General features: G+C 40.2%; 1 protein-coding gene across 2 annotated transcripts in view; it reads right to left on the reverse strand.

The window, feature by feature from the left end:
- Positions 1–365: 365 nt before the first annotated feature.
- Positions 366–22,976, reverse strand: part of LOC137377586 (polycomb group RING finger protein 3) — a 283,609-nt gene continuing 260,998 nt past the window's right edge. For both annotated transcript variants that reach the window (XM_068047388.1, XM_068047379.1), the window contains exons 9-10: positions 13,552–13,632; positions 366–6,017 (exon numbers count right to left, since the gene is read on the reverse strand). In XM_068047388.1, coding sequence (XP_067903489.1) covers positions 5,970–6,017; positions 13,552–13,632 — 129 coding nt within the window. In that variant the 3' untranslated portion in view covers positions 366–5,969. The remainder of the gene's footprint in view (positions 6,018–13,551; positions 13,633–22,976) is intronic.

The raw sequence follows: 22,976 nt of genomic DNA on the forward strand, positions 1-22,976 counted from the left end.
TATTTCAGTTCATCTTAGTTTGTTCAGTTTGCTCACCCACTGTTTTTTTCAGGTTGTTTTTCTTCAGGTTTGTACTTGCTGATGTTCAATATTCAGTATATTCACACCTAATCTGTACTAATGCTTTGTCTTTCAACACACCATTAACATATTGTTTGCCTTTGCTCCATGACCTTTTGGTCAGCTATGTGGCCTGGTCCAATCTGCACCTTCTCCTTTGTTATCTCTTGCCCAACCCCCACCTCACTTGTTTATAATCTGTGACTTTTCTAATATTTGTCAGTTCCGAAGAAGGGTCACTGACCCGAAACGTTAACTCTGCTTCTCTTTCCACAGATGCTGCCAGACCTGCTGAGTGAATCCAGCATTTCTTGTTTTTGATACAAAATGATATACTGCTTCTTCAAAATATACTCCACACGGAGCACACTCATGAGGTATCTGCAAATGATGTCCTACAAGAGCATGGAATAATATGTTCCTGAATACACTGAGTCAATTAATAGTCCCAAAATGTACGTCATTCAGGCAACACTAAAGCACCAAGTTCCATAGTTGCAACACACAGAAAATCACTTGTTTCAAGCTTCTGTAAAATAAATTAAACACACAAACAGCCAGTTGGTTGTTAGGCACTCTGCAAGACCAGGCTAATATCAACACTATTGGTTGGTCTATATGCACTGTATTAACACAATACCTGCAAACTTTGAATATCTGAAAGCTCAGTGGAAAGTTAACAGTTATTCTATTTCCTTTTCTGAAAGCAAGATTGTGGGAAGCAGGCAGCTAGATTCTCCCAACTAGAATGATAGAATCACACAGCAAAGAAGCAGGCCAATTCAGCCCATCAATAATCTACATGAAAATATGCATGATTTACATCTGAATCCAAGTATAGTGAAGAGTTCTAATATAATTTCCATACTCAATCGCTGTAAATAATCAATAATGTTACTTTTTCTGCTATAACAGAAAATGGTTTGAAAAGAATAATGAAGGTTTTAATGGGTATGAAATCTGCAGATAACTGACCATGTTGCAAAGATGCAAGGAATTATAGAATTCACATAGCTTAAAAAAAACCTTTGAAACTTGATTCCATATGCAGTCGGCACCACTGCAGTTAATATTGCGCCTAATCACACAGAAATATCTCACTGTACCAGTGTGCTAGAAAATGTACCTAATAATTCATATTTAAATTGATAGCCAATTTACAGCAAAGATTATGCAACTTAACTTGCTCTGTGTTACTATGACAAGGAACCAGGTCATAGCTGCAAAGCTTAATAGAAAATAAAGTTATATATAATAATTCTGTAGGCCCCCCCCCCTTTTTTAAAAAAAAACTACTTACAATATTGTCTTTGAAGGCTCCATTGCCCAATAAACAAGCGCTGATTCAGGTATGAGTGAAAGGCTGGATAAATAATACAGTTCTGATACCACACAGAAGCTGAAACCCACACAAACAAGGACATTATGCTACTCATATCAAAAACAATGCAATAGGTAAACATATAATCAGGGTGAGCAAACAGTTTAGCCTAGTCTTCCTTAAATGTCACATGATATACTTGCATTTTCATCTGTAAATCTGTTGGTGAAAATATTGAATTAAAAGGATCCCCACCCCCAATTAAGACAGATCTAAATTGTTTACTCATCCTTAACTAGTAATAACACAACATAACAAAAATTCAATACCTACCTTCACAGTATTAACGACTGTAGTTTTGGACTGCTACACCAAACAATTCCCCAGCTTTTTCATCTCCATTATGCTTTGGCTTTCTTACTTAAAACGGTTTGAATGATACATTTTTCAAAGTTCAAGAGTCAGATGGATAACAGTAGAAAGAGCTGACCAAAACTGGCACTGAATTGCTCAAATGCAAAGCTTGTGACATCATGACACAATAGTCAGAATTAAGCATTGACTGGTTTTCTTGGATCAATAATTGCAATACCAAAGCCAAAGGTGAACCAGAACTTGTTAAAGGCACTCATATCTTTTACTCATACTGCTCCATAGGTTCAACAATGCCACTTAAAATCAATGCAAGGGTTCAATAAACAGATAAGCCCATCTGTAATTTTTCATACTAATAGTCAAACTATCTTGGACTTTTTTTAAAAAAAGGCCGAAGTCCCTGTAATAACAAAAGAACATAAGTGGGAGCATGTTTAGACCATACTGCCCCTCAACACACAAACAACAGGCTACAATCGGTACATTCAGATCTTCCAAATCTCTCATGTCTGTGGTGGGCTCAAGCATTTCTCCATTCAGCACACACCAAGTGGACAGAGATCAAGTCCTGTATGTTTCGATGCTCAGAACCCGAACTACACATTTCCAACACTGTGCTGTTGGCCTCTGTTCAAAGCACCATTTGACACATTGCCATTAGCTTTCAATGGTCAACATAAGACACTAACAAATATAACAATTAGTATAAAGAACCATCATCTTAAATGCTGCTCGTTGAGCTAAGACTACCCCTTTATATATCCGAAGGAAAGGGATCTTGGAAGAAGATTTGTAACAGATAAGGTAGTGTAGTGTTTATGGTACTGGACGAATGATGCAGAAGTAGGGGTTCAAATCCCACCATTGTAAATTGTGAAACTGAATTCAATAAATCTGGTAGTTTGTGGATCAGCACTAAGCACAGGGACTTGCGAGGTGCCAGACAATCAGTCTGGGAAGGGTTTCACACCCTCATTACTTGTCTGCCCTAAAATGACTATGTAGTTGATTCAATGTCCTCTAAAGTGACCTAACAAGCCACAGAGTTGATGTTTGAACAGTGATAGTGCTATATAACAGATTTCTGGAAAATATTTGCATTTGGAAAAAGGGCAGCCATTTAGTCTCAACTTGCTGAGTTGTTGTAATTAACTAGCTGTTCACATCAGAGGGCGAGTGAAAAAAAGAGAAATACATATAGTAACTAGACGGAAACACAAAGAAGCATAAGATGACCAACATGAAGTGAAATACTGGAGCTGATGTAAGAGACAGGACTGCCAGCTCATTACATTTACATCAGAGATTCTTGACTTGGTAGCTATTAAAAAGTTCCAGCTTTTAATAAACCCATCAAACTTCATCACAAATCTCAAGATTTTTCACAAGGTAAGTGTAAAGCTACAGACTGAATGAATCCAGACTGCATATAAAAATACCCTGCGTTAGTAATGGATTTGGAGTAATATCATACAATGCAAAGAGGAAAGGCTATTTATTTCAGTAGTGTTGCCCCCTGCAGTGGACAGTGTTCTCCTTCTACTTAATTCATTTCGTTTACTGATTAAAGTTTTTGTAAAGTTTCCCCAGCAGTCAGCTGAAGTTTAATTTTGAACTATAACACCAGCGTGGGAGACTGAGGAAAATCAAAAGGAAAAGCTAACCTAACTAAGGATACTAAAATGTAAAGGAACTCCATTTATTGTCCTACTTTGCATGATTTAAACAGAAATAGGCAATTTGTGGATTCACTGTGTGCTGAAATTGAGATCCTGCTAACTCTCAAGGCAGAATCTTCAGTTTCGAATTTTGGCAAATATGGAGTGTGTTAAAGAGAATAAAAGAGAAAGATTAACGGTACAGAATAGTAAAAGGAAATAAATCAGTGTCCAAAAATGAGGTGAAATATTGCAATTACCACTGGGTTTGTATTTATTTCAGTAATAAACTATTACTTACATTTGAATAATTTTCATGATAATTTTCACCATCACAGTATGTTAGCACTGGGTGCGGTGGGGGGGGGGGGGGGGGGGGGGAATAAAGGCGGGGTGCGGTGTGCTAATGGAAAGAGAATGGGAGAAATTGCACTAAAATTGGCAGCACGACAGTATCCAGTTTTATTCCTACATTAAAAATCACAGTACTGCCAGCACCAGCCCTAAACACTCAAAGAGGCACTGAATTTCATAGAATAAGTTTCTTAAGCTACCTTGCTGTTTACGGGAGGATAATGAGAAAATATTTCTACTTCAAGCAAAGTAACCAAACTTTTTATACTCCTCGTGATATTCCTCTCAACTTTAACATGTCGAAAATTAACTAGGATACAGCTTTGAAATAACATTTCATTTAATCCGTCATAAAAATCATAGAAGTTCCAATTTTGTGAAGTTCCTTTTTGCCTGGACTAAAAACATATTTTATCATTGATGCCAAAAATAGTATTTGAGAGTCACTGTACAGGAAGTTGCAATGGTTGGACATTCCATACCAATAGCTTTGCAGTCAGTTGTACACATTAAAATATTTACAAAAACACTGTACAAGCTTAATCCTGCTCTGGTATATTAATGCACAACTCTCTTTAATGCTATTCTGCTTTGTAAAAAGCAGGCTGTCTATTTAAGAAATCTGTTTATATAGTGTAAGAAAATCAAACACCAGATACTAGGAACTGAAAGATATAACATAATATAATATAATAAATAAACAATCCTACAGAATCTGCCCTGAACAAGGTGGGAAAAGTATCAATCCTCAATAACCCAATCATAAACCCTCTCCCACACCAACACAGCATCTACTACTGCAAATGGGAATTTATTACAGTTTGGGTTAGGAATAGTGTTCTTGACAAGTACTGGGAGTAATCAGTTTTCATTTTTTAATACAAGTGAACAGCAGTCCTTTTTTCGAATCACTCAAAAATGATTTTGATGACTTTAAGATTTGTGATACAAACATATCACTTCTCCTGAGAATATCCTTTTAGTAAACCTGAAAATTGAGAACATTCCAATGGAGGATTCATGCTTACTGCTGACACAATAAAAGCAAAACAAATCTTATATAATGCTATTTCACTAAACAGAGATGTAGCTAGAAATTCTGCAGAAAGACCTCGTTAGGAAAGTGTTTAAAACAATCTGAACAGGGAGGTTGACATTTCTTCAGCAACAGTAGTAGCTCACTGGAGGTACAAAGTTCAATCATCAATGGTTCAGGCAATCCTACAACTATAAATGTTTGCACAGAGCCTGGTCAGATTCCAACAAGGTGCGAGTGTATATTATCAGGCAGTGTTCATGCCCAATACTGCACAATCTCTGGCTTCAAGACCAGGAGACAGTCCACGTGAGTACTGCACTGTACTGCTATGACACTCAGTTTCGGAGAGGTGGAACTTGGTGTCAGTGCATGGTCTAAGTGTCCTGACCAACAATGTTCAGGCTTACAGACTGAATCCAAAATTGAATCCTCAAGAGACTCACTTTGGTGTGCGACTGATAGTGTAAAAAAACAAAAAGTTTCTTTTTAAAACTATTGAGCTAAAGTTTCACTGTGATGTATTAACGCACTCCTATGAAATCCCTTTACTCATTATTTTATAAAGTCACTAACTCACGGGCTAATGATTCTATTAAAAAAGTGAACAGAGGAATTTCACAGACAAGTTTTATAAAACTCAGAATTTCAACCCTCAAATTGTTGAGCTGAACCCATATAAACCGTCCCAAAGGCCTTTAAATAAGAAAGCCAAAGCGACCCACAGCTTAATAAACTGCATTAAAATGATTTAAAATCACAAGTAGGCTCACAGAGTTGCTAAAGCAAAAGTCAAAATGTAAACTATAAAAGATTTCTTGTGCCCACAACAACAAAGCCTTCTAACACATCAAATTCATGACACTGCATTTTTCTTTAGGAACCAGGTATAAAAAGTGTCTTGGTGCAATTTCATTTGATCCTTTTTGTAATATATTATGACTGTAAACCCACTTAAACATGAGCAATTCCAACACAATGTAGTAGAGAGCACAGAAGCAGGCTTTTGTTGTGTCAGTCCCAGTTGAGCAGTACTTCTGATCCGGTGTGTGTGTTTGCTGGTGTGTGCCACATGCTAGATCCAGTGATGCACTGACTGAGTGCTGGCTGATAGTCTCTGCAAAAGTTGCACCTTATGAAGTTCTGCTGGCGATAAAACTTGATGTCATAGCAGGTCCATTTTTGGCCTGTAATGTAGCAGGAGGGGCGATTTCTTCAAAAAGAGAGAGGGATTATATAGCTTTATAAATATAGCACAGATCACCAGTTAGCAAATTATACTAAATAAATTGCCAATATTTTCCTCTGGACAGAAGTTTAAAGCTAATGTTTTTCTTACTCTTTCATGGGACGTAGGTGTCGCTGGCAAGGCCGTCCCTAATTGCCGTTCAACAGAGAGGCTTGCTACGCCATTTCAGAGGGCAGTTAAGAGTCGACCACATTGCTGTGGGTCTGGAGTCACATGTAGGCCAGACCAGGTAAGGACAGTAGATTTGCTTCCCCAAAGGACAGTAGTGAACCAGATGGGTTTTTACGACAATTGATGAAAGTTTCATGGCACCGTTACTGAGACCAGCTTTCAATTCCAGATTTTTATTAATTAATTGAATTTAAGTTCCACCAGTTGCCGTGGTGGGAGTTAAACCCATGTCCCCAGGGCATTAGCATGGGCCTCTGGATTACTAGTCCAGCAGCATTACCACTACCTCACCGTCTCCCCCGTCCAGAGGAAACTACCATATTATCACTTTAAAAAGTACAACAGCATCCAATCTTTTATAGCAGTGAGCCATGCATCAAGCTACAGATGAGCCAATGATTCATTCACCTCAGTCAGGCAGAATCATGATCAGATACAATACCCAACTCCCAATCTACTTCACATATCTTTCAAATCTTTGGACCAAGGCCATTGCCACCTCTCTAACCTCCATCACTCTCTTCTTTTCCTCCTTAATTTATTGCACTACACTCTCCTCCTCCACTCTGTGCCCCTCCTGCTTTTTTACTTGTCTCCCATATTTTTCCTCTCTGCCTCCACTCCTATCGCGCATCAATTCTACACAGAAGTCTCCAGTACAGGTAGCATTTGGCCCATCACAGCTGTGCTAGCTCCTGGCAAGAGCAATCCAAAACTAATCCCATTGCACCACTTGAGTGCCATAGACCTGGCTTCATCTGCTTCAAATGTTTAATTACTGATTCCGTAAAAACCCATGGTCTCTACCTCAACTACTCCATGGGGCAAAGTATTCTGTGCTCCAACATGCTGCTAGTAAAGACATTTATCCTAAGCGCTTTTCCAAATCTCAGCAGAATTTTAAATCGTGAACTCCTTGTCAATGACTCCCAACTAAAGGAAATAGTCTTTCCTGTTCACTATCAAAACCCTTCATAATTTTTAAATTTCCTTTTGGCCTTCTCGTTCCAGTATCTCAAACTTCTCTTCACAATTATAGTTTCTCTTCCCTGGTATCTGCCAACTGAGTTGGAATTTACAATTTGATGTCACTTTACCCACCAAGTGTGTAAATCAAGCAAGATAGTTACCAATGTACATACATGATATATAGCTTTACAACCTGTCAATAGAAAATTCCCATCTCCCAACCACCGGTGCCCAGAAACACTAGTCTTTTCTCATCATGCTCCTCTCATTCCAAATGACTAGAAAGGCATTAATTCAGAGACAGAATCCTATACAAATGCAAAAAGGCTCCATTATTAGGACAGGAAGGAAGTATTATTTGATGCCTAGCAGATATCTATGTGTAATAAACAAGTTTAGCAATTGATGTTACTGCACAGGAAAGATGTTACACAGCCACAAATAAGTTATTTCCCTATTCTCCTTTTTGCTGTGTGCAAATTGATTGCTGCGTTGCCTCCAGGAGAATAGTGCAGCACTTAAAAAATTACCTAATTAGATGCAAAATACTTTGCTGCCATCCTGATATGATAAAATGCCATAATAAAGTTCTTTACTGTCGGCTATAAAGTGCAAGTTTACGAATATACAAATTAAGAGCAGGAGAAGGCCACTCAACTCCTCGAGCCTGCTCCGCCATTCAATAAGTTCATGGCTGAACTGATTACTCCACATTTCCACCTACCCCCTCTTTAACCTATGTAGTTTCTGCAACCTCTCCAATGCAAGTATATTCAAACTCACAACTATAGCCTTCTGCCTTCTATTTGCCACAATACTTCTGTTCAATCACACCCTCACCTCCACCTTTGATGCCCTTGTCCCCAATAGAAGCCTTACTATTGCCCAACCTGGCCATTTCCCTGGTATGACAACTGCCTCTTCATCTATCTGTGCCCTCACCCACCTGGTTCTTCATTCACCTGTACCCCCATCCACTTGCAATTCAGCAGCTCAAAATGAGCTTTCTATCTTCAAGATTTTTAGACCTATTTTGCACATATGTTTGCAATGCAAGAGCCAGAAATAAATACTTAAACTAGTAGTGTAGTGATGATGGCCTAGTCTTCACTGACCAGGTGACAAACACAGGTCAAAACCTTCCACCTGAACCCTGTCACAGACAGTTTCTCTGCCTTCCCTGGTAGCTGACTCCAGGTGGTACATCAGCTGTCTAGATTGTGCTCATTTTGAGAGTTCTTTGCTTCCAGGCTGTCCTGCTCTTGTTAGGGATTCCCAGCATTGGCGGTTGCACCTATGCTAGAAACCTCCACCATACCCACAGTTATGGCAGTTCTTGAGAAGTTTCAATCAATTTAAACCAATTGAGCATGAATTTGAGATTCACTTTTTATTTAAATTCTGCCCACCATGCATAATTCATGAGCTTCTCATAGCTAATCTTCAGTAAAGCCTCAACAGTCCTTCAGAAAAAATGTATATATTTTCCAGTTGGGTACAGCTGAGTTTCAGAGGAGACACTGTAGACAGATTGTGACCCACAAGGTCTCCTACACCTCCATTCCATAAAACCCTAGGATATGTATGCAGGTGCTAGCAATTTTAGACTTAAAGTAAATAAAACAGCACCTTCCTATTACCAGAAAAGCTACTCCCTGCTGGACCTCAAGAGATGTTTATGTGGAATCATATGTGGGGATACATATCATTCGAAGAATGAAGAACATAAAAGTAAGGTAGCCTTTATCATCTTATTTGTATCAATAAAATCTACAAAAACAAAAATTTCCATTTATGTAGCACCTTTAACATAGTTAAGTGCCCCAAGACACTTCATAGGAGTGTTAATCAAAATTTGACACTGAGCCAAATAAAGATATAAAGGATAGATGGCTAAAAGTTTGGTTAAAGAGGTCGGTTTTAAGCAACATCTTAGAGGAAAAAGCGTTATAGTGTTGGAGAGGTTTAGGGAGGAAATTCAAGAATTTAGGGCCTAGGCAGCTGAAAGCATGGCTGCCAATTTTAAAGTGATTGAAATAGGGAATGCACAAGAGGCCAGAATTGGAATGGCGCAGAGATCTCAGAGGATTGTAGGGTGGAGGAGGTTACTGAGGTAGGGAAAGTGAGCTGTGGAGAGATTTGAAAGCAAGGCTGAGAATTTTAAAATTGAGGAATTGCTGGACCAGAAGTCAATTTAGGTCAGCGAGCACAGGGATGATGGGTAAATGGGACTTGATGTAAGTCAGGATCCGGGCAGCAGCAGAGTTTTGGACGAGCTCAAGTTTATGGGGGGTGGAAGATGGGAGGCTGCAAAGGAGTGCATTGGAATAGTCAAGTCTTAAGGTCACAAAGGCATGAAAGAGGGTTTCAGCAGCAGATGAGCTGAGACAGTCGCAGAGTGCCACATCAAATGTTACTACACAAGAGCACATGGTGTAGGGGATAACACACTAGCATGGATAAATGACTGGTTAGCTAACAGGAAGCAGTGAGTAGGGATAAATGGGTCTTTTTCGAGTTGGCAAGCTGTAACTAGTGAAACACCACAGGGATCAGTGCTGGGGCCTCAACTATTTACAATCTATATGAATGACTTAGGTGAAGGGACTGAACGTATGGTAGTTAAATTTGCTGATGACACTAAGATAGGAAGGAAAGTAAGTTGTCAAGAGGAGGTCAAGAGTCTACAAAAGGATATAGATAGGTTAAGTGAGTGGACAAAAATTTGGCAGATGGCGTATAATGCGGGAAAATGTGAACTTGTACACTTTGGCAACTGTATACTATTTAAATGGAGAGAGATTGCAGAACTCTATCGTTTAGTGGGTGTCCTGATAAATGAATCACAAGAAGTTAGTATGCAGGTACAGCAAGTGATTAGGAAGACAAATGGAATGTTGGCGTTTATTGCAAGGGGGATCAAGTATAAAATTAGGAAAGTTTTACTGCAACTGGAGAGGACCTTGGTGAGACCACATCTGGAGTACTGTGTATAGTTTTGGTCTCACAATTATATATTTTTCAAATAACATTTGCAGTTCAGAGAAGGTTCACTCGTCTAATTCCAGGGATGAAGGGCTGATCTTATGAAGAAAGGGTGAACAGGCTGGGCCTTATACCCATTGGAGTTAAGAAGAATGAGAGATGATCTGACTGAAACATAAAGGGCCCTGAGAGGACTTGATAGAGTGAATACGGGAGGATGTTTCCTCTTGTAAGGGAGACTAGAACTAGGGGACACAGTTTAAGAATAAGAGTTCTCACTTTTAAGATGAAGATGAGGACAATTTTTTTTCTCAAAGGGTCATATAGTCTGTGGAATTCTCTTCCCCAGTGGAGGCTGGGTCAATGAATTTATTCAAGGCTGAGTTAGATAGATTTTTGATAGATAAGAAGTCAAAGCTTATGGGAGGGCAGACAGGAAAGTAGAGTTGAGACCAGAATCAGATCAGCCATGATCTTAACGAATGGTGGAGCGGCTCGAAGGGCCAAATGGCCTACACCTGTTCCTAAGTCCTATATTCCAATGTTCCTATAAAGTCGGGCCATGTTATGCAAGCTGAAGTAGGCAGTCTTGATTGCATGGATGTGATTGAAAGCTCATCCTGGGGTCCAATATGACATCAAGGTTGCGAATGGTCCAGTTCAGCCTCAGATATTTACCAGGGAGAGGGGCAGAGACAGTGGCTAGGGAATGGATTTTGTGGTGGGGACTGAAATCAGGCAGTAATCCTGAGTAAACATAAAACTACTCCACATGGAGACTTTGCAAACTCTGCCACTTGAAATATATACAAATAGGAGCTATGGAAGAGTGGATTAGCCTTTTATCTGCTCTCTGAACTACTGTGCACAGCAGTTGCATTCAACTTAGTTTTTTACCGCTTGGTTACTGGCTTGCCTCCACACCACGGGAAGGGCCCCTCCACTGCAGGAAACAAACATGTCCAGACTTGAAAAACTGATTTGTACGAGGAATAAAGTTACAAGGCTCCACAAATTAAAATGGTACACCACTATTAAAAGGCATTTTAAAAGGAAGAATATAAAAGGATGGGGAAAGGACAAAGAAAAGGGCTCCAGTTAAGCAGCTAGATTGGAACAGACACAATGCTTCCAACCTTAAGCTCCGCAATTCTGTTCCATCAGTTGGGAATAACAGGAATAAAAATATGGCAAAATTTTTTTTTGCCCAAAGGGAAAAAGGAAGCAACATTTTGCAGAAAAACATGGTTGAGTCCTGAGCAGTGCCTGTCAGAATGTCACATCAAATACCTCTGTTCTACAATAAGGCTTGCAGTTCACTAACTGTGTAAACCCAATCTAATGCAAAGATACAAAAGCAAAATACTATGGATACTGGAAATCTGAAATAAAAGTAGAAAATGCTGGAAATACTCAAGTCAGGCAGCATCTGTGGAGAGAAAAACAGATTTAATGTTTCAGGTCGATGATCTTTCGTCAGAACTGATACAAAGGTGCCAATTTCCTTCAAAGATGGATCATGCAATTCCTGAACAAACCAAAAACTAGTTGATCACAAAAAAATATATACCTTGGAACATCTTCATTCTTCGAATTACATGTATCTTGGGGGAGAATTACATGCTAAACATGCACATAAAAATGTCATAACATTACAGATAGTAGTACTGCACATGGTCTCCTACTCCTGCAGTTCATCAAGCCCGAAGACCTGCACAATAACCACTTAACCCCACCCCATTGCCCCCAACCACCCACAAACCATACAGCTACACAGGTTGGGAACTGGATGGGTGGTCCACATAATTTGAATAGGAGCACACAAAACAAAGACAGACTTCAGATGGTGAAGCCTCAGTGAACAGGTTTAGCATTTACTGCCAAGCCCAATCCACCAATGACACTGTCATTATGCAACAGTTAATCTAAACCGTGATGTTTAGTAAATGAGAGGGATTGTGCTATGTAGCAGCTGACCATCAGCTATGAATTGGAACTTGACTGAGCGATGCCCAGGTTACTGTCACGATCAAGCTGATTGGCCTTGACCCTATCCCTGGAGGGTTGGCATAGGATACACTCAACCATCTATTTAGATAACCACTGTTTGGTCCCAGGATGCTTTGCATTTTTGCACCATAGGAAACAAATGACTGTTGAAGCTGTTCAAATTACTCTGAGCTCCAGACATAATGAGTTAGGGGATCTGTGAATATCTCCACAATGTTTAATTGTAATTTGTGTGGTGATGAATGAAGCAAAGGAGTGATTTCTTGGTGTAAATGAAAGTGAAGGGCAGCATTATTGATGGAACTCAAGACAGCCTGAAGCACTACCAGGATATAATGCTAAAACAAACAAGACTGGCCTACAATAAGACTTGCAAGTCACTCACTCACTCAGCCAAAATTAACACAGACAATAGCAAAGCTCATGTAAGGAACTTGAACCCTCATTGTGTTATAACTGAAATTAGAAGAGTTGTTTTCATTCTTAGATTGCAAACAATCTCCTCATATTGAAGACCTGACAGCCTACTTGCCATTATTTTGCTCTGGGAGAATATATATATGTTTATTTACGATTACCAATATACCACATTACAATTTAGTCCTTTTCCGTTTCTTGGCAAAAAGCTCATCACCTGGGGGGAATGCACTTTTTATGCTTGGCATAACAGGACCTTAACAGAACTGTTGTACTCAATTCTCACCACTGGTTAACTAGGTTTACTCTTCCTCCCACCCGCCTCTCCTGAAGGCATTGACAGTACATTTCTATGGGTAGTGGGCACTCTCTGGCACTTAACATTCTTCAAATGTAAGCCAATATAGTATGTCAGGTGACTGCTCAAGGGCAGAGGCATCGCAACTGAGCCCAAACCTGTACTCACCCTGAGATCCACACACATGTACTTCCAGCAAGGACACAGAATAGCAACCCTGGCCAATTACACACCACCCCCCCCCCCCCACCCCATATTTACCCATCTATAGCCACAGCTAAGACCAACTAATTCAGCACAGAGTAGGAATCAACTGGGACTTTCATGGTTTGTATGTCTCATTGTTTTAATCAGTTAAGCCATGAAGGAGCCTATTTGCATGTGAAAGTTAACTCCTGTTGAAGCATGAAGAGACCCTACAAGACAGGCAATGAAAAGTGTATCTATGAAATGTAATCAAAGATAGATCACACTCATCAGCGACAAGGGTGGAATGCCTTAAGTTTATGCTTTCATAAAATTAAATGTAATTATTTTAGGGGAATGGGGGTCAATGCACTACTGACTTGTAAAATGTCTGCAATAAATCTCAAATTTACAACACAAAGAGTCCATTGAATGTTATACAAAGACATGATAGCAATTTACCTTGAATCTCCATCGAGTGACAACAACAAACTTCAAAGTGTGATCCTTTCCAAGTATTTCTTCATTGCATAGAATATCCAGCTACAGAAGAAAGAAAGCAAGGAATCACAGCTGACTGACACAATGTGTTACAATAGATTTTGTTCATCTTGGAATCAAATCCATCCTCATCTGAGGGGACACAGATTTACTTTTTCAACGTAAAATGAGCTTGAGCAGTCTCAACCTAGTTCCCAGTGCATACCCACATGACTAACTCATCTATAGCTCACATTAATCTGCAATTTCGCTCAAAAGTCACTGGTACGCACAATGGAAATGTCTAGTGCAGTGCAGGTACCATTCAGGGGTTGGAATGCATTGTTGGGGAACGTTATCCTTTATTTAACCCATGTTATAAATGGCCTGGGTATGATTGATGATACAAACAAAACTTCAATACAGTGGAAAAGATATTTCATTACAATCAAAAACAGCCCTCATCTCCATTCACAGAAGACTCCCCTGCCGTCTCCCCCTCCCACCCACCCCCCCAAAAGAGACAATATTGAGAAATTGGATGAAAATAGTGTCCTTATTAAGATTGCGCAATCAGCCCAGGAGGTGGTTAACTTAAAATAGAGGGTAGCAAAAAGAAAAATAACTTGCATTTCTATAGCGCCTTTCATCACCTCAGGAGCCACAGTGCTCTTTAGAGTCAATGAATTATTTTATGAAGTGCAGTTATTGTTGCAATGTAGAAAATGCAGCAGCCAATTTATGCACAGCAAGCTCCTACAAACAGCAACATCATAATAACCAGATAATCTGTTTTTGTGATGTTTACTGAAGGATAAATATTGGTTAGGACTGTCCCCTGCTCCTCTTCACATTAGTGCCATGGGATCTTTTACCACCACCTGAGGGGGGAGGCAGGGACTCAATCGAATGTTTCATCAGAAAGACAGCACCTCAGACAATGCAGCACGTCCTCAGTACTGCACTGGAGCATCAATCTAGATTTTATGTTCAAGTCTCTGTAGTGGGGTTTGAACCCACAACCTTTTGATTAAGAGCCGAGAGTACTACCAACTGAGTACTACCAACTGAGCCACAGCTGACAGCATCTATTATGAACAACAGAAAATGTCCGTCTAAAATGTTAGTGTGCCACCAAGTTGTAGCCACACTCCAATTGCCATGTTTGCACTCAAGTCCATGGAAACTGAGTTGACATCGTGGTCTTGCAGGTCACTTATGTCAGATAACTCTTCAAATATAGGAAAGGAACAGTGAGTTCAGAGAGGGCCGATTTTCTCTTAAACAACTGTTACACTAGCTATGCCTGTCCATCTTCTCAGATGGAGTATGATGCATGGGAAAATCTAGGAGGTCAAAGCAGGGGAAAAGAAATTATCAGTAAAAATTAAACTGGGAGAGTTTTGAAGAGCAAATGCGCTTTGAAGAGTTCCTGAACATGCAATACAGCTAGCAAAAGATGAGTACCTCAATGGTTCTCAATACTGGATGATAATTAAAGCTTCTCAGCCAATTTACAAAACAAAGTTCAATCTCAATTTACATGTTGATTTATTATAACTGACCGTCATATCCAAAGTCTTTGGGAAAGGGATGGGCAGATATCAGTAAGGATTCCTGATTAAAGTATGCACCTTGGAACAGAGCATAGGGTAAACACAGGACTGGGCTTGTCTATGTAGTCATCATCATCAAATAATCTGCTGACACTCAGGAACCGGACTGGATAAGGTACTGGTCAGCTACTGCGACGGAAAGAGTAATTCCCCAGCACGAGGCGCTGCCTCAGAACAGGGTAGGCAAGCAGAGAAAGAAGGAAAAAACTGTTAACTCTTTTAAAACGTAGTAGCATGGTGAGTAAGAGGATAAATTGTTTTAGAACGTGGGACCGTAAGCCCATAAAGCAACGTCTCTCTCAATCCCAGCAGAATCAGAATTTCCAGACAGAACGCTGCCCACAACATGGAGGGGTTTTGTTTTCCCTCCTCTGTCAATCTACAACTCAAAGGTTTGCCATACTCTTATCCCACTAGTTCAAGAGTCTCGTTCACTCTTTCCTCCCGCAGCCTCATTTAGGACCTACTCCATTAAACAGGCTCTCTCTCGCTCCAGCCTGAACAGGAGGGATACAGTAAATGAGTAATTTGAGATATGACATATAGTAAGTGTAGCATATTTGGGAGGGACAGGTGACTGTGAACCTATGGTTCCCAAAGCTTCCAGTGTTGGGGACTTTCTTTGTCTCATGCTTGGGTCTTTTGTTGACTAATTGTTAGATACCACCTGCTATGATTAGTCACCAACTCCATTACCATTGTATCAGCATGGTCAAAGGACAACTAGTTGGATCCTGATTTTTTTTCCCTCAAGCAATTCCTGTATTCCTAACCGGCAGCTATTGAACCATGATTAATTGTATGGAAAAATAAGGATATTTCTTGCACACAAAGGAGTGTGGTGGCTTCTGAGAACTAAAGCCCTGGATTTCACGGTCAGTGATGACATAACAGAGCTCTTTCCTCACCTCGAAGAAAGCTGCCCACAAAGTTCTACTGGATCTCTGTGGGGTTGATTTCCCCTTTCCTGGCATCAGTTTGAATATGGCACCAAGTCAAGAGGATCTCTAAGCGCCCAGCGACCAAAGTGTCATCAAGCAGGGTAAGCAGCCAATCACACTGAAGTATTCTCACAGACAGCAAACCAGGAAGTAAAAAGTACTGAATTTTTCACTTTTAATTGAAACTTTACAGAGAAAGAAATAAATGATTGAGACATACACATGGGATTAAGGTAGCTAGAATATAAAACTTTAAAAATAAATTTTAAAAATGTGAATTATCATAATGGAGAAAATATGAAATTAGCTCTTCACGCCCAGTGAGGCAGTTCAGCAGTAATTATGAACTTGGTTTGCCATTAAAAGCCCAGTTCCTCAGTCAAAAGGCGGAACTTTTTCAATGGTTTTTCCAAGAATGATAAGATTTTAGAAACAATAATCAGGAAAAAAACAGGAGGTTTGAGTTAATTAAAGATAAGCAGCACGGATTTGTAAAAGGCAGATCATGCTTGATTAATCTAATTGAATTTTTTGATGAAGTAACAAAGAAGGCTGATGAAGGGAATGCGGTGGATGTTGTCCACGTGGATTTTAAGGCTGGTTAACAAAACTGAGGCTCATGGAATAGGAGAGTCAGTGTCCAATTGGATAAAGAATTGGCTTTCGCACAGTAAACAGAGAGTAGTGGCAACTGGTTGTTTTTCAGACTGGAGAATGGTAGACAGTGGTGTTCCCCAAGGGTCAGTAATAGGATCACTACTTTTTCTGCTACTTATGAATGACTTAGATCTTGGAATACAGAGTAGAATTGCAAAATTTGCCAATGGTGCTAAACAGTGAGGATGATACAAAATGCCTGTAACAGGACATAGATAGGCTAGCAGAATGGGCAGACAAGTGGCAGAAGGAGTTTAATACAGACAAGTGTGAGGTGATGCATTTTAGCAGAAGGAATAGGGAGAGTCTCTATAGACTAAATAGTACAGTTCTAAAGAGTGTGCAGGAACAGAGGGACCTGGAGGTTCATGCGCACTGATCTTTGTGTGTGGCAGGACATAGTAAGAAAGTGGTTAGCAAAGCATTTGGGATCTTGGGCTTCATAAATAGAGGCATTGAATACAAAAGCAGGGATGTTATGCTGAAGCTTTATGAAGCTCTGGTTAGGCCCCAGCTAGAGTATGGCGTCCATTTCTGGTCGCCACACTTTAGGAAGGATGCGTGGGCCCTTGAGGGGACAGAGAGGAAATTTACCAGAATGGCTCGAGGGATGAGGGATTTTAGCTACAAGGTTAGGTTGGAAAAGCTGGGGTTGTTTGCCCTGGAGAAAAAGGAGATTGAGGGGAGATTTGATAGAGGTGTACACGATTATGACAGGCTTAGATAAGTTAATCAAGGAAAAACTGCTCCCATTAATTGATGGTACAAGGACTAGGGGACACAGATTTAAGGTTTTGGGCAAGAGATGCAGGGGGAATGTGAGGAAGAACTTTTTCACTCAGCGAGTGGTAATGACCTGGAACCTGCTGCCCAAAAGGGTGGTGGAAGCGGCGACAATGATTGCAAAAGGAAACTGGATGCGTACTTGAAGGAAATAAATTTGCAGGGCTACGAGGATCGAGCAGGGGAATGGGACAGGCTGGATTGCTCTGCAGAGAGCCAGCATGGACTCAATGGGCCAAATGGCTGCCTTTTGTGCCATAAATGACTATGACTTTGTAAGACAGCAGGTTCTCATCAGTTCAGTGATTTCTACTTGATTGTAGATGGGATGTGGTTGGTGGGGGGAGACTTCAACAGCACACCCTGTGGAGAAGTGTAGAATCACTGACAGCAACTTATTGATTTTCATGTTTAACTATGTAAGTGCAGACTCCAGAAGTTGTCAGTTCCAAGGAGTACTGACAGAGAACACTGACAGTTTCACCACCATTACCACTGCAAAATCAGTGCTATAGTCCTTTACACTGCAGAAGAATGCATATGTACTGAGATTGTTGTAACAGGGTTTAAATATGGGGAGGTTAGTTAGTTAGGTGAGAATTCTAAGTATGGAGGGTCGAAAGTATAGAGGGTGGGAGGTACGAAGGGTATAGTCAATATCCAGGGTGTTGAGGCCTAGCAAACAAGCCGGTTTGTAAAAGGACTAGTTTATGGTTAAGTTTGTGAATTTGCTGTGTTCGCTACCTGCTAAATATTACTGATGGTGAGGATAAGGAACCATCATGCTATCTATCTGTATAATGAGACAGGATTAATAAATGACCTCATTAAAGGATCCTCAAGGCAAGAGTGATCATAACATGATGAATTTCACATTCAGTTTGAGAATGAGAAATTTGGATCTGAAACTAGTGTTTTAAAGTACAACAAAGGCAATTACAAGGGTATGAAGACATTCTTGGTTAAAGTGGGCTGGGAAAATAAGTTAAAAGGTAAGACAGTACAGAAGCAGTGGCAGACATTTAAGGAGATATTTCATAACTCTCAACAAAGATATATTCCATCCAGAAAGAAAGGCTATACGAGAAAGATGCCCTATCCATGGCTAACTAAGGAAGTTAAGGATGGTATCAAATTGAAAATAAAGGCGTACAGTGCAACAAAGATGAATGGTAGGCCAGAAAATTGGGAAAATTGTAGAAACCAGCAGAGGGTGACTAAAAAAGAGGGGAAAAATAGAGTATGACAATAAACTAGCAAGACATATAATAAGACAGTAGAAGCTTCTACAAATATATAAAAAGCAAGAGAGTAGCTAAAGTAAGCATTTGTCCCTTAGAGGATGAGACTGGGGAAATAATAATGGAAACAAGGAAATGGCAGAGACTTAATATTTTGGATCTGTCTTCATGGTAGAAGACACAAAAAGCATCCCAAAAATAGTAGAAAATCAAGCAGCAAAAAGAGAGGAACTTAAAATAATCATCACTCGAGAAAAAGTACAAAGAAAACTAACGGGACCGAAGGCTGACAAATCCCCTGGACCTGATTGCCTGCATCCTAGGGTCTTAAAAGAAGTGGCCACAGATATAGTGGATACATTGGTTGTAATCTTCCAAAATTCCCTACAGTGGATTGAAAAACTGCAAATGTAACATCTCTATTCAAGAAAGGAAGGAGACAGCAGATAGAAAACCATAGGCCAGTTAGCCCAAACCGTCATTGGGAAAATGCTAGAATCCATTATTGAGGATGGACTAAACTAAGGACATTTAGAAAATCATAATGCAATTAGGCAGAGTCAAAATGGTTTTATGAAAGAGAAATCACGTGTGACAAATTTATTACTGTTCTTTGAGGATGTAACAAGCAGGGTGGAAAAAGGAGAACCAGTACATGTAGTGTATTTGGACTTCCAAAAGGCATTCGATAAGGCATGACATAAAACTGGAGGAAGGATTGAAGTTTTGTAGTGGCGTCCCCCAGGGATCAGTGCTGGAACCCTTGCTCTTCCTGATATATAAATGATCTAGACCTTGGTGTACAGGGCACAATTTCAAAATTTGTAGATGATACAAACCTTGGAAGCAGTGTGAACTGTGAGGAGGATAGAGTAGAACTTCAAAAGAACATAGACAAGTTAGAGGAATGGGCGGACAAGTGGCAGATGAAGCTCAATACGGAGAAGTGCGAGATGATTCATTTTGGTAGGAAGAACATAGAGAGACAATATAAAATAAAGGATACAATTCTAAAGGGGGTGCAGGAGCAGAGGGACCTAGGTGTATCAGTGCATAAGTCATTGTAGGTGGCAGGGCAAGTTGAGAGAGCAGTTAGTAAAGCATGCAGTATCCTGGGCTTTATTAATAGGGGCATAGAGTACAAGTCCCTAGGTCCTGATAGACTTCATCCTCGGGTCCTAAAAGAGTGGCTAGTGAGATAGTCGATGCGTTGGTTTTAATTTTCCCAAATTCCTTAGATGCGGGGAAGGTTCCGTTAGATTGAAAAATAGATGTAACCCTTTGCGAATAAAAGAGAAGGAAACAGAAAGAAGGAAACTACAGGCCAGTTAGCTTAACATCTGTCATCGCAAAAATGTTAGAAGCTATTATTAAAGATGTCATAGCAGGGCACTTAGAAAAATTAAAGGTAATCAGGCAGTCAACATGGTTTTGTGAAAGGGAAATCATGTCTAACCAATTTACTGGAGTTCTTTGAAGAAGTAACATGTGCTGTGGATGAAGGAGAACCAGTGGATGTACTGCACTTAGATTTCCAGAAGGAAATTGATAAGGTGCCACATCAAACATTATTGCGGCAAATAACAGCTCATGGTGCAGGGTGTAACATTTTAGCATGGATACAAGATTGGCTAGGCAACAGGAAACAGAGTAGGCATAAATGGGTCATTTTCTGGTTGGCAAGATGTAACAAGTGGTGTGCCACAGGGATCAGTGCTGGGGCGTCAACATTTTACAACTAAAATAAATGACTTGGATGAAAGGACCAAAAGTATGGTTGCTAAATTTGCTGGTGACACAAAGATAGGCAGCAAAGTAAGTTGTGAAGAGGACATAAGGAAGCTACAATGGGATATAGATAGGTTAAGTGAGTGGGCAAAGATCTGGCAAATGGAGTACAATGTGGGAAAATGTGAAATTGTCCATTTTGGCAGGAAGAATAAAAAAGCATATTATCTAAATGGTGAGAGATTGCAGAGCTCCGAGATGCAGAGGGATCTGGGTGTCCTAGTGCAGGAATCACAAAAGGTTAGTATGCAGGTTCAGCAAGTAATTAGGAAAGCTAATAGAATGTTATCGTTTATTGCGAGGGGAATTGAATACAAAAGTAGGAAGGTTATGCTTCAGTTATATAGGGCATTGGTGAGACCACATCTGTAGTACTGTGTACAGTATTGGTCTCCTTATTTAACAAAGGATGTAAATGCATTGGAAGCAGTTCAAAGAAGGTTTACTAGACTAATACCTGGAATGGGCGGGTTGTCTTATGAGGGAAGGTTGGACAGGTTAGGCTTGTATCTACTGGAGCTTAGAAAAGTAAGAGGAGACTTGATTGAAACAGAGAAGATCCTGAGGGGTCTCAAAAGGGTGGATGTGGAAAGGATGTTTCCCCTTGTGAGAGAATCTCGAACTAGTGGTCACTATTTAAAAATAAGGGGTCGCCCATTTAAGAGAGCTGAGGAGAATTTTTTTCTCTGAGGGTCACGAGTCATGGGAATCTCTTCCTCAAAAGGCAGCGGAAACAGAGTCTTTAAATATTTTTAAGGCAGAGGTAGATAGATTCTTGATAAGCAAGGGGGTGAAAGGTTATTGGGGGTAGGCGGGAGTTGAGGTTACAATTAGATCAGCCATAGTGTTACTGAATGGCGGAACAGGCTCGAGGGGCTGAGTGGCCTACTCCTGCTCCTAATTCGTATGTTTGTATGTTCATTAGTAGGTTATGTTCAATTTGTATCAAACACTGGTTCAGCCTCAGCTGGAGTACTGTGTCCAGTTCTGGATGGTGCACTTTAGGAAAGATGTGAAGGCACTGGAGAGATTGCAGAAAAGATTCACTAGAATAGTTCCAGGGATGAGGAACTTCATTTATCAAGATAGATTAGAGAAGTTGGGATTGTTTTCCTTAAAGAGAAGGCTGAGAGGAGATTTGATACAGATATTCAAAATCATGAGGGGTCTGGACAGAGTAGATAGGGAAAAACTGTTCCCACTCGTGAAAGGATCAGGAATAAGAGGGCACAGATTTAAGGTAATTGGCAAAAAAGGTAATGGCGACATGAGGAAAAACCTTTTCACGCAGTGCGCATTTAGGATCTGCAATGCACTGTCAGACAGTGTGGTGAAGTCAGGTTCAATCGAGGCATTCAAAAGGGTATTACACAGTTATCTGAAAAGGAACAGTGTGCAGGTAAATTGCTCTTTTGGAGAGCTGGTGAAAACAAAATGGGCTGAATGGCCTTCTTCTCTGCTGTAATAATTCTGTGAAAAGATTGCTGCACAGGATAAGAGCTCATGGTGTTGGGGGTGATATATTAGCATTGATAGAGGATTGGCTAACGAACAGGAAACAGAATTGGGATAAATCGGGCATTTGCAGATTTGCAAAATGTAACTAGTGGGGTGCCACAGGGATCAGTGCTGGGCCTCAACTATTTACATCTAAATGAATGACTTGGATGAGGGGACCGAGTGTACTGTATCCAAATTGGTGAATGATGCGAACGACAGAAAGATACATAGGAAAGCAAATTGTGACGAGGGCACAAAGAGTTTGCAAAGAGGTATAAATAGGTTAAATGAGTGGGCAAAAATTTGGCAGATAGAGTATAATGCATTGCCCACTTTGGCGAGAAGAATAGAAAAGCAGAATATTATTTACATAGAGAGACTGCAGAATGCTGCGGTCCAGAGAGATCTGGGTGTCTTTGTACATAAATCACAAAAAGTCAGCTTGCAGATACAGCAAGTAATTAGGAAGGCAAATGGAATGTTGGCCTTTATTGCAAGGGGGATGGAGTATAAATTGCTACAACTGTGCAGGGCACTGCTGAGAGTGTACCTGGAGTACTGTGTACAGTTTTGGTCTCCTTACTATAAGAAGTGCGAGGAGACAACAATCACGAGCAAAATCTGAAGTGTTATAAAAACTGACATGTCCTTTAAAAAATGAATAATACTCCAAAATGGTCACCGAAGAGAAAAGCTCGGTCTTTGTGTACTGTCTGACAAAGACAAATGACAAATCTTCAAAGTTAAACAGTGTCAACTGAACCTATCCTAAAACATTCCAGAATTGAAAGCTTTCTTCTGAAACAAAGGAGGTGTGAAGTAGCCATGTCCTGGGCCACTGTGCGATCACCATGGAGCACAGACCAGAGTGTCTCCTACCA

This window comes from Heterodontus francisci, chromosome 1 (genome assembly GCF_036365525.1).
Source record: "Heterodontus francisci isolate sHetFra1 chromosome 1, sHetFra1.hap1, whole genome shotgun sequence".
NCBI lineage: Eukaryota > Metazoa > Chordata > Chondrichthyes > Heterodontiformes > Heterodontidae > Heterodontus > Heterodontus francisci.